Genomic DNA, 12742 nt, shown 5'->3' with positions numbered 1-12742 from the left:
GAAGAGGGAAGAGGCGGAGGGGGGCACCGCCGCCGGAGTGGCAGGCGGCGAGGGAGGTGGGGGTGGGGGAGCACGCGCCGACACTTTTACAGACACAGAGACTTCGCGCCGCCGTACTTTCTTCGCCGCCAGCTCGTCATCGCAGCTAAGTTAGAGCTTTGTTCGTAAGAGAGAAGAATTGGAGATTTCCTGCTCTAATTCACACATGTGTTATTCTACGAATTGGAATAAACACAGGGGGTTTTCTGCTCAATGTTCTGCGCTGCCCCCCCCCACCCCACCCCACCCCCCCCACCCCCCATTTTCCAGCGTGTAACGCCAAGTGTCAGCTGCACAGCGGTTTTGTATTGAAACTGCACATGAGATGCAAGTTTATGTATTGCGGGAACGCATTTTATAAGTTCTTGTATAAAAATGCACCTCATCGACAAGTTATTGTACTAGTGGTGCAATTAACTCAATATTAATTGATTATATTTTATCAATAATACTCCCTCCATAACGAAGAAATGTCGCATATTTTCTAAATTTAGATGCATCTAAACATTATTTATTATGTATAAAAACATTTGAATTTTGGTAATTCCGTGACATCTTTTTGGGGACGGAAGGAGTACTTTGTTTGTGGGTCATTTGTTGTGATAGGGTCTTTAGGATCCTGATAAAGTAATTACTCATCTCACCGTTACTTAGGATTTTGTTATTGATAGTTATTCACTTGTTTTCGTAATCTGGAGAGCAACAACCACCCTCCCAACCCTCTGGCCAAACACATGACCCCCAAGGTTGGGGGGACCTAGTGGGTGCAATGATCATGCAACCACTAGAACCAACGAAGATCAGAAGGGAGGACGCACGTGCAAGGCGCGCCCTAGGGTTAGTTTTGTTCCCTGCAAGGAGCTCATTTGATTAACTCTACAGGAATTGTTTGCACCGCACGATTCTTAAAAGCACTCTCGAACCTGCATGGGTGAGAATGGCTGTTACCCTCATCACGTGCAAGGAGGGGAAACGCGACGTCGAATTCTTGCGGCGGAAGCTCGCGCGCCTCCCTGAAAAACTAGCAGGGAAAATTTGCAAACGTCATGTGATGTGGGATGAAGGAGAATCAACAATTCATGTTGGTGCAGTGGCAAGGATTCAGCTTGCTCCAGGCAGAAGTCTTGTGTTCGAATCCTCATTCTAGGTTTCTTTATTGTATTTTTCATACCTGCAGCGTAGTATGAGAGCATGACATATCGGACCCACATCCTGCAGCATCCCTCGACCTTAACAAGTTAAAAAAGTTTAACGGAAGGGATAGAAAAAAAAAGGCAATATCACTGGTAAAAAATAAGCAAGATATCACACATTTCTTGTACACATAGGCTGACCTCGGGGACCCACATCCTGATGCGTCCCTCAACCTTAACAAGTTACAAAGTTTAACGAAGGGATCGAAAAAAAAGGGAGATAGCCCGCAATATCACGGGTCAAAAATAAGGGATAACGATAATGAAGACTTCACATGTTTCTTGTACCGAGAGGCTGACCTCGGGGACCCATCGGCCAGCAGCTATGTTTAAGGGAAGGGATTGAAAATAAAGGCAAGTATCCAGCAACATCATGGGTAAAAAACAATCAAGATATCAAGAAAATCTTGTGTAGTGAGGCTGACATCTGGGACCCATCAGCCAGCAGCATCTCTCAGCGTTAACATGGCGGCAGGATGGAAAGTTAAAGTCGAGTAACCAGAAATCGCTGGTAAAAAACAATCCAAGAAATCAAATGATTCTTACGTTGTGAGGCTGACATCCGGGACCCATCCGCCTGCAGCGTCCCTCAGCGTTAACAGGGCGGCAAGGATCTCAAGTTAAAGTCGAGTAACCAGAAATCAGGGTGGCATCACATGTCGTCTCCGATAAGAATGATGCGAGTATCATCAAACCCTACCCTCTGTAACTTAGGTCTGCGGGCATGTGGTGGATTTTAATAGATCTGAAGTTAGCTTGTAGGTTTCGCGGAGATTATTTCATGCTTGTCAAAAGTGGTGTCTTGTTAGTATGCTAGTACGAGTAGATGTCAGTAGATCACATTCCGGCTTGTTGGCGTAGCATCGAACCTTTTGAGTTCACCAACATTTCTTTTTCTATGCCAGAAATGATACTGTATTGCACAATGCATAACACACATGCCTATGCTATGTTGTTACCGCGTTCCGATCGAGATATTAGTGCTGCACCGGCCGAGTTGCCTTTGGATGAGCGTGGAACCGTTCACCTCTTTCCAGCAGCAAGCGGACTCCGTAATTATGGTGCATAACATAGATCTAACTAAACCGTGAAACTGTTTTTGCCCACCCCTAAAGGCCCACGCCATCGCGTAATACTGGGCAGTGTGCGGTTTGCCTCATTTTTCCTAATACTACACGTGGCAGTTGTTTAACTAGACTGAGTAATCAAAAAAGAGCAGCTAAGGGCATGTACAATAGATAAAATAAGCTATCTGTAATACCTGCCACGTATGAGTTTTATATGACGTGGAAGAGAGAGTTAAGAGAGAGAGAAGAATTCTACAAAATATTAAATATGATGAAACTATGATACTACCTGATAATGCTATGCATTGTAGAGACGTTATTATTAGAAATTAGTATCATACGCATGATACATTATAATAATGTATGATACTTCCCATTGAGATTTGGGCCGTATTTTTCAACACACCAGGGTCTAAGACAGGGGATCCCCTATCTCCCCTGTCGTTTGACACGGCTGTGGACGTTTTGGCTATAATGATAGACACTGCACAAAAATAGGGCCTGCTTTCTGGATTGTCCACTAACCTGGTAGAAGGTGGCATGTTCATCCTACAATATGCAGAAAACACCATCTTGCTACTTGAGGACAACCTAGAGCAAGCCAGAAAACTAAAAATCATTTTCTGTCTATTTGGACAAATGCTAGGTCTTAAGATAAATTTTCACAAAAGCGATATCTATTGTATTGGTGGGGCTGCGAGCAATGCAAAAAATGTTCGAAGAGATTCTTAGTTGCAAAATTGGCAGTCTTCCCATGAAATACCTTGGGGTACCCATTGACAAAAAAAAGATTTGACTATCAGACTGGAGACCTTCAGGGGATAGAACAGGATCAAAACTAAGTCCTTCGCAAGGGAAAATGCTAGCAATGGCAGGGAGAGTGTCTCTTATAAATTCATCTCTCTCAAGTGTGCCGTTGTATGTGCTTTATCTCTATAGAGTGCCAGTTGGACCAAGGGAGAAAATGGACAAAATTAGAAACAACTTCTTGTGGGATGAGGATGAAAATAAGAAAAAGTATCACCTAGTCAACTAGCAAACGGTTTGTTTACCAAAGGACCAAGGTGGCCTGGGCATTCTTGATTTGGACATCATGAATATTTCCTTGTTGTCCAAGTGGCTCTGGAAACTTTTCAGTGAATTAGGATTATGGCAGCAAATTCTTTGTAGCAAGTATCTTAAGAAGCAAACGTTGTGTCAGTTCACAGTGAAAAATGGGGACTCTCACTTCTAGCAAGGGATGATGGAGGTGAAACCTCTATTTTGGCCATGCTGTGAGGTAAAATTTGGCAAAGGGGACAGAGTGAGTTTTTGTGAAGATGAATGGCATGCTGATGGCAGCATTGCCAAGATATTCCCTAGGCTCTTCACTGTCTCTATAAATAAGAATGTCACTGTGGCGGAAGTGGTTAACAGAGGGATAGGGATGTTAAAATTCAGAAGAGTGTTAGTTGGGACCTTTAGAGAACAATGGTTGATTTTGAGAAATTTGCTGGAAGATGTGGAACTTACAGATGAGCCAGGCAGGTTAGTTTGGAAACTAACTAGTTCTGGAAACTTTTCTGTCAAATCGTTCTACCTAGCTATGCAATATAAAGGAACAGTCCCTTACAAATTTATGTGGAAGCTGAAAATACCTCTGCGGGTGAAGACGTTTCTTTGGCCGGTACTCAAAAAAAGAATTTTAACCAGGGACGTCCTACTACACAGAGGCGGAAAATGTGAACCTAAGTGTCTATTTTGTGGGATGAACGAGTCTATCTCACACCTTTTCTTCCTTTGTCCATTAGCTAGATATATATGGAATGTCATTAGCTACACTTTTGGTTTCAGCTGCCAATTTACATCGGCTGAATGTTGCATTTCTGTTTGGCTACAAAGTTTTGGGAAGAATCAAAGGGGTTTAATTTTTTTTGAGGTTTATCAAAGGGGTTTAATTGTTGTAGGCATAGCTTATCTGGGCCATTTGGAAAACAAGAAATTTGGCTTGTTTTCAAAACAAATGGCCTGATGAGCCTTACTCACTGATTTTCAAAATTTGTCACTGGTTCAATGGCGGGGCTCTTTGCAGGTGACACATGATGCAAATGATCGACTCTTATTTCACGCTAAACTATTGGAGAAGATTGCGATGGAGGTTTTCAGTGCAAGGAGGAGCTGGGCTTCGTGGATTCCAAGACTCGGGTGCTGATGAAAAACCTATGGGATAATAAAGAAAAAGAACTAGATCGCAGCTGTTACGAAGAGAAAAAGAACATAAAAGACTTGGCGTTCCTGGATCTGACAAGCTATTGCCCCAACGGGGAGTAGCATCCTAGGATAGTCCCTATGCCCCTTTCTTCTTTTCGCCTTGGTTTTCCTGTTCTTATCCTCTGTAATAGCTACAAAATGTACCCACTGCTGTTTGGTTTGGTGGGGTTTAAACCTCCTAGCTTGGATGCTGTGTTGTGGCTGATTTGGTTTCATTAATGAAATCGGGGGTTTCCCTTTGGTCTAAAAAACCTTCCCATTGTGACTAGTCTTATAAGTTGCAATCGCAGCGGATAATATGGAAAGTTAGATACTTCCTCCGGCTCCATTTAACCGACGCGAACACAGTGCAAACACAATTTTGCAAAAAACTACTTCACACATTTAAAACCATTCAAGTTAGCCCTCGAAATTGAAATTTCAAATTAGCTTCTTCTACTCCGTCCTCCCTGCAGGCCGCTCGCACAGCACACCTCCGTCGCTCAGCTCGCCGTCAGAGGGCTCCTGCGGTGGTCACCCTGCTCCTCCTGTGCTGAGCTCGTAGGGCCACGCGGCTACTCCGCTCGCCGATAGAGGGCTCGAGTAAGGCCGCGCCGGTGGAGGGTACTAGAGCGGGGGAGCAAGGAGCTGACGGAGGGCTCGAGCAAAGCCTCGCCAGTGGAGGGTACCGGAGCGGGGGAGCAAGGAGCCGCCGGAGCACCGAAGCTCCTCCGCTGTCCTAGTCGCTGCCGCCCCCAGGCCCCTGCTCCTGTTCCAGCGCAGAGGAGCCGAGCGAGCAAGGCCACGACGGTGAGCTCGACATATTTTCCTCTTCTCTCTCCCTCCCTTTTCGGTGACCACGTATAATGCACCGCGTCTGTGGGGCGCATGGTCGACATGGCCAATGCTGCCAGCTCCAGGAATTACCATGATCTTGCACACGTACTTGTACTGCACGCAGTGCATTATTGGAATCGATTATCAGCCAGATAATCCAGATCACACGCAGGAGATGATATATACAGATGGGAAGTAGTTCAATTTCCAGGATCCAGAGGAAGTAGATGATCTGGAATCCGTTTTGGAAGAGCGTGAGGTGGATCCAGAGCATGGTGAGCAGCCCTGATATTGATAGACATCCATTAGTGTCAAGAGGAAATCACGCAGTGCCTTGTTTAAGGAACGTAATTAACTGACTCACTCACGCAGTGGCTGATAATCAAATCAAATGATGCGCTGCCAACATTTAGAGGTAGCAGCATCACCCTGTTTGCCAACATCTAGAGGTACCAGCATCACCGAAGTTTACATCACCTGCACACAAGGCAAAGTTTCAGCAAGGAACCACCAAAATGTTAGCCTTTGCATAGTTCCTTTTTCTTTTCTCTGTTTTTTTTTGGCTTTGTAGCTTTGCTACGTCTTGTACCCTTCCCGCTTCTTTTCGGCTTTTCTTCTGATATACAAAGACACACGCTTTGGCGTGTGTTCGAGAAAAAAAAACCCCACCAAAATAAGGGAGATAAAGAAACTGCAGCGACCTTTCAAATTTTCACTCGTCTATATGAAGCTTAGCTATGGTTAAATAATCCATCGGAAGTGCATAGTACAATGCCTGTAACAACAGCAATATGCAATACATCGTTCTATTTAACTGAATTAAACAGTAGCAGTTGGCACTATTTAACTGAATTAAACAGGGCATGTGTTGCTATTTTTTACATCATTCTATCATTATTTTTTATTCCTTAATGAATCGTCTTGGTATAGTCATTGTGATAACAGTAGCAGTTGGCACTATTCAGCTCAAGATAATACATCCCGAAATCGGCAGTACTTCAGTTAGGTACTTGCGCCAGAATACCAATAATTTTGCATTCTTGCATGCCACTAGGCCATATGAGGTGGCACATGAGTCATGGGCATGCAGAGCTTATTTAGTTTGTATTTTGTCATGTGCATGCACATCTAAAAAAGTGGCACAAATAATGAAGGAGTGCTCAAAAGAAACCAAGAGATACAGCTTTGTATTTAGTCATGCTGGAGAATTCAGATAAATTGCTCCTGATATCTTTTTTTGATGTTTCTGTTAGTTTTTGTCTACAAGTCACCAAATATGAACTAGATAGGTCGTAGCTCAGCAAACATATCATGCTTACTGTTATTTTCACAATTTGAAATAACTGAAAATTTAAGTCAACTAAGATTTGGGATATGATCAATCCCATGGGACCACTCAGTACGTTATGAAGCCCCAGCAAGTTATTTTGGGACCAGCCTGTCCTGTTCTTTTTTATGTGGGGTAAGTGCATTGGTGACCTGGGCGAAGAAAAAAAGCAAACGTGTCTAGGGCTACAAAGCCGAAAACCAATGTTCTGAAACTAAATGTTCACCATGGTGCAACATAACTATTGCTCAATCACCATGTGCAACATAATTTGATGCAATGAAAAAATATAGGCATGAAGAGACCAGAGGCCAAAAACAACATAATTTGATGCAATAAAACAATATAGGCATGGAGAGACCATGTGCAACATAATTTGATGCAATGAGTAAGTCATTGGGCATTTCTTTCTTTCTTTGGAGAAGCCAAAAACTCATTTTATAGTTACAACAGACCTGAGGCCGCAAGATCTAGCATCAAAGAGAACACACATACCGACTTGCAATACACCCTCTTTTATGGAACACACATACCACAGAATCATGAAACGTAGCATAGTGGAGCAGTAACATACCTTTAGCAGCACATCAGCACTAACAGCTCCAGAGATAACAAAGGTGCGCTCCAAAGACTCATAACCACTGGTTTCATTTCCTTGAAGTAGAAATGCTACAATGGGAGCACATATAGCATTCCAGATTTGGTAAACAATGAGAGCACATTCCATGAAAGGCCCTATTAGGCATACACTGCCACACCTGTCACTGAAGCAATAAAATAAATGTTATACAAGACAAGGAGAAATTGATAATATGCAATGTACATATGGCATATGGGCAACACTACTAAAGATGAAATAGGTAAGAAATCGTATGCATATGAGCACTTGCTCATTCAATTATTCATTAGATCAGTAGAATTACTCAACACATACACCTGCCTACCAGAGCTTGAATTATTACAACCCTACAGCAAAGCCTGACTCAATGGAGGATCATATATTCAGTTAGAAATCATATTTTGCATTTGTAAGTCCTATTTTTATTGTCCTGACTTACCACTAAAATAAACTTAATTTCCAATAATGTTTGTCAGGTACTTGGTAAGCACTAGCAAACTAGGAGCAGTAGCATCGTTACCGAAACAAATTTGTTAGGTATTTGGTAAGCACTTTAACTGATTTCCCAGATTTTGACAAAACTATGCAGAAGTAAGAGGATACCACCAAAAAAATATATGATGTTGTAACATGTAACTATTACATCATGTAGGGATATCAGAAAAGCAATGGTAAAAGTGCAGAACTGCTGTTTCATTTGTGTCTATATAACTTGAAGGGTACCTACATTGTACTGATGCCAAACCTGGACTTACGACTATTTAAGTACCCATGACAAAACTGGAGTTCAAACACACTTAACTAAACTCGGAACTTCTATAAATCCTGATTTAACATAATTGAACAGTCGGAAGTAAACTGGTTTAAAATAATTGAACAGTCGAAACTAAACTCTGAATAGGAAACCATCATTAAAACTATATTGGATTGCATAAACTGGTAACCATACAAGAGATTTAAACTAGTCCAAGCATAGGCCATTCTTTATGTTTACTAACATGTGAGAGACTATGAAATATGTCCTTAAATATCTTGTCTAACCAAATCAAGTTGAACATGCTAACTAACTAGTAAGACAAATAAAATGGCAAGGTAAACAAACGAGTTACTGGGGCACAGGCATTGCCTTGCATTCTTGTTGACATTAGTAACTAGCAGCACCCCTAACTATCAAGAGATGTCTCTCTGACAATGAATCAACACTTCAACAGAGCAAGCGTCCCAAATCCTCAACGTCACGATCTTTTTCTTAGTTACACATCGTCCTTAATATCAGGACATTATGAACATATCATATTACGGAGAACTAATTCTCGATTCCAGAATGTAGCCTAAGAAGTAGCAGCTCATATCAGACACATTGGCCATGCTGCTAATCAAGAAGTCTACAGCAAATGTATAATAACAACAGATTGGTATTTAGGACGACAGCTATGAACCACAAGGTCAACCAGGAATTGTGAAATTTAAGTTGCTTATAACCAAAATCCCCAAATGTTGACACCTACCAAGTGAATTGGTCCTCACATTTTCCTAGCTATACAGTTGAACTTATTGGTATGCTGTGCAGATACAGGATTTTTTTAAAGAGCTTTATTGCCAATTAATAAAGTCCACAATAAAATCATGAGTTTCAAGAAATACCACATTGACAAACACAAACCTGCAATGCCATATCAGTATACACAAACGGACACACCTGTAAGCTATGCAAGGACGTCACATAATTATTGCAATGATAGCAACATAGATCAAGAATTTGTGGTTATTAATACTAAGAAACAGATCAGGCGGTCTAGAAGAGCAATGTTCAACTCTCATGCCATCCAGAAATTCACAAGTGTAGATGCTAGATAAACATGAAAGCACCCAGCATTTTAATACGCTTGGCAGCAGCTCCATCACACCAAAAATCCAGCGGCCCCTCAAATCTCAGCAACTCTGAAGTAAAGAATGGATGCCCACCTGTTGAGACGGTGGCGTCTTATCTCTGATCTCCTGTACAATGATATCACCAAGAGATTGCTTGGAAGAGGTGTCCTTCGACATGAAGGCGGCCACGTCCTTCTCGTCCTCCTCGTCAATCTCCGGCTACAAATACAGCAAAATGATCAAACTCGCGTCAGCCACACACCCGAAAATACTATCCCATTTTACAGTGATGAAGCAAGGCACGCACCACGCCGCAGTCGTACTCGCTCTGCGCGTCGAAGCCGTCGAACTCGTCGACGTCCTCCGCATCGTCATCCCCTCGAACTCGTCGACGTCCTCCTCATCGTCGGGCTGCTGCGGCGGCAGCTTGGACGTCGGAGGGGAGCTGCTCACGGGACTTGGGGAGGCCCTCCTACTGCTGCTGCGTGAGCGCCTCGCGGAGGAGTCCTCCGCCTGGTGCCGCTTGGCGGCGGCGCTTCCCTCTAGATCGAGCGCCGCGCCCCGCCGCAGCTCCGAAGCGAAGCCGGGGTGGAGCAGCCACCGCGCCACCTCAATCTCCCGGGAGTATTTTACCGTCATCTCCAGATTATCTGCAGGGAATTTACAGACAGTAGGCGTCTGAACTAATGCACATGCCCTAATTGTGGCGATGGGAATTCCGCGCACTCCAATATCAAGAGGTACTACAATATTAAACGGGGTTATAATAATATAGATCTGATACAACAATATCAATAGTACAATGTTTAATGACAACATGCACAATTCGAGCTAGTGCAAACAGCACTATAGTACTATACTGCTACTACATCAAGCGGGGATACAATTTTACATGATTAAGTAAAGAAGCCTAAAATCGAGCAGTGCAAACAGACACAATTACTACTGCTACTACTACATTGGATACACTTGCTACAGTACTCTCAAGCTCACAGCGCTGCGAGGATAGCAATCACCCGCGGGGGCGGGGGAGGTGGAACCCCCAGAGATCTACGCCAGCGAGCTGATCCGCCCATATGTTGAAGTCTCCTCCGTAGCCAAGAAGAGCAGCCTCCGGGTGAGAATAATCCTTCCACGAATTTCTGGCTGAGAAATAGAGCCTTGGTCCCCATCCCCTACGAGATGGATTTGGGGGCCAGCTGCTGGTTGACAAGACATTCCCATCATTAGGGTTAGCTGGATAATGTGCTACACCAGATCCTATGAGTACCAAAAAATGGTTGTCATCCGACAGGCCCGCATCGTAAATCTCACCCGAAGAAGTGAAAGTGAACGCCCTCCCAGTAGGGAGGCCAGTGACCAGGGCAAAGCCATTAGCAAGCAGCATGACAATGTGCTCAAGCATAAGTGAGCTTATGCGGAACACATCTAACACCTGCAAGGCTATATGGTGCTGCGGTAGTACTCTTCGTGGGATGGTGGCAGCTTTGGGGGCCGCATATTTCACTCCATACTGTTGTAGGAGGAAGAAAATGCATGCTGCCCTGTGTAAAGCCAAATGCTCGGTGTGAGGAGACTCGTGTTCCTCCGAAAATGGTACGCCAAATACGTCGCTGTACTTGTGGAACAAGTCCAGGATGTTCAGGGCCTGCTTGGTTTCAGCTTCAGAGAACAGAGCGCTGTCCACCCCCCTCTGCATGTCAAGAGCAGCAAGGATCGCGTGGGCCACGCAGGTGTCTGAAAAGGTAATAGGCAAATTAGAGCTGCGCAACTAGGTGTTATTTTCATACTAGCATGTACTACTAGCAAAGCATTTAGCAGTAGTACTTACACAAAAAAAACTCTTAAGATTAACACTAGGTGATATTTCAATAGTAGCATGTACTAAATCATTAGCAGTAGTACTTACCGAATTCTCCTTGGTTGCGAATGAGGAAACGAAGCGGGACGTGGTTCAGTGTGCAAAGAGGAACTTTCCAACCATAGGCAAAAGGGTTCTGCATAGTCGTGGGAAATCTTTGTTAGTAATTTACTCCCTCTATGCAGTAATATAACATGACATTGTTTTAGACATTTTTTCAGATACAAGTAAAAAGAGTGAATCTACACACTAAAATAGACTAGATACAAACTAAAGTTGGTGAATCTACTAAAAGACTACAACTTTTTCTTACAAATCTAAACTAAGAGAGTAATACGTAAGTGATAAAGTTGGCTAATAAAAACGATTGTATCACCAAAGTAACGAGAAACCAACCGTTCTTTTGCACCCCGTGCAATACAATGGTGGCAAGTTTAGCAGGAGGTTGTTGGTGGGGTAATTTATCACAGGCTTGCGGCCCGTGTGATACTTGTTGTTCTTGCACTCCCACTCATCTGCCGGAACTAGACCGGAAGTTGGCTTCGTTGACAGCAGACCCCTTTCAGCTAACTCAGCCAGCGTGGGAGGAGCACATAGACGGAGCCGCGGCACCGGTACGTAAACATCGGGACGAGGAGGAGTAGAAGCAAGATAACGACCTTGGCCGGCCATCTGAGAAAGAAAACAAAGGGAAGAGCATAGAAAGTTAGTAGAAATTAGCATACTAATTTGTTGCATGCATGTGTTGCCAAAAAAGACAACGAAAAACCCAAGAAAGAGAGAGAGAGAGACCAAGGCAACTCTAGCAACAATTGGTGGCCTGAAGAGATTAACCAGCCTCCTCTTGGATCTGAGGACGAAACATGCATAATGGTTACAAAAATTCAAGCAAAATGCATGTAGGCCAACAAAGAGAAAGAGAGAAAGAGAAAGGATTCTCAAGCAAGAGACCAACGCTACTCTAGCAACAATTGGTGGCCTGAAGAGATCAACCAGCCTCCTCTTGAATCTGAGGACGAAACATGCATAATGTTTAGAAAAATTAACACTGGCACGCAAAATGCATGTAGGCCAACAGAGAGAAAGAGAAAGGATTCTGGAGCAAGAGACCAAAAATTCTCTGGATTTGCGGCTCTCCTATTGAGTCCTCGTGGGTCTGGAGAAGAATAGAAAACGGGTTGCTTTATACTAGTCCCGGGCCGTGCTTCTGTGTTGGATTTAAGAATCGATTGGATTCCGCATTGAATAGAGGTTGCTGGGTGCAGTGGTTACCCAGGCTACGACATGCACCATCCACATGTGTGACAGAATAAAAACAAACGAATAGTACTTGGATCAGAAAGGGCGCGTACAATGAGCTAGCCGAACCATTGCCTTCATTAGCGCGCGAGGCGAGGGGACGATGGAGCGTTCAGCCAATGCATGAGGGCGGCTACTAATTAATCCTGCATGGATTCTCTGGCAAGGGGTCCATCGCGTAGGACTACAGCAGGGGCAATTTAGTCCATCTAGTACTGAAATTAGCTTCTCTAAGCCTCTCCTTGGTATCTGTGTTGCACCCCAAAACGCAGGGTATACATGGACAGAGGGAGTAGTAGATAGCTAGCTGGACAGATAATCGTCCTACGCAGAGCAGTTCCGAATGAGATCCCGCCCTCCATCAGGCCCGACGTAAAATAAATAGCGCTCGACCGTCGG

The 12742-nt window shown here is 43.8% G+C and overlaps 1 protein-coding gene across 5 annotated transcripts; it reads right to left on the bottom strand.

The window, feature by feature from the left end:
- Nucleotides 1-5477: 5477 nt before the first annotated feature.
- On the bottom strand, nucleotides 5478-12230 carry LOC100832377. Of its 5 annotated transcripts, none has more exons than XM_024459983.1 (11): nucleotides 12155-12230; nucleotides 11996-12053; nucleotides 11837-11894; nucleotides 11441-11716; nucleotides 11093-11180; nucleotides 10498-10920; nucleotides 9491-10385; nucleotides 9277-9402; nucleotides 7267-7456; nucleotides 5734-5842; nucleotides 5478-5650 (listed from the first exon to the last, which is right to left on the bottom strand). In XM_024459983.1, the coding sequence occupies exons 4-7, from the start codon at nucleotides 11714-11716 to the stop codon at nucleotides 10234-10236; spliced, it is 939 nt and encodes a 312-aa protein (XP_024315751.1). In that variant the 5' UTR covers nucleotides 11837-11894; nucleotides 11996-12053; nucleotides 12155-12230; the 3' UTR covers nucleotides 5478-5650; nucleotides 5734-5842; nucleotides 7267-7456; nucleotides 9277-9402; nucleotides 9491-10233. The 5 variants fall into 5 exon arrangements, with proteins under 5 accessions (XP_024315751.1, XP_024315753.1, XP_024315748.1 ...); XM_024459985.1 differs by having other exon boundaries at nucleotides 9491-10382; XM_024459980.1 differs by having other exon boundaries at nucleotides 5730-5842; nucleotides 9491-10920.
- Nucleotides 12231-12742: the final 512 nt, after the last annotated feature.

Source organism: Brachypodium distachyon, chromosome 1, assembly GCF_000005505.3.
Source record: "Brachypodium distachyon strain Bd21 chromosome 1, Brachypodium_distachyon_v3.0, whole genome shotgun sequence".
In the NCBI taxonomy this organism is placed as follows: domain Eukaryota; kingdom Viridiplantae; phylum Streptophyta; class Magnoliopsida; order Poales; family Poaceae; genus Brachypodium; species Brachypodium distachyon.
The sequence above is the reverse complement of the archived record's forward strand: the minus strand, read 5'-3'. Positions and strand labels throughout refer to the sequence as shown.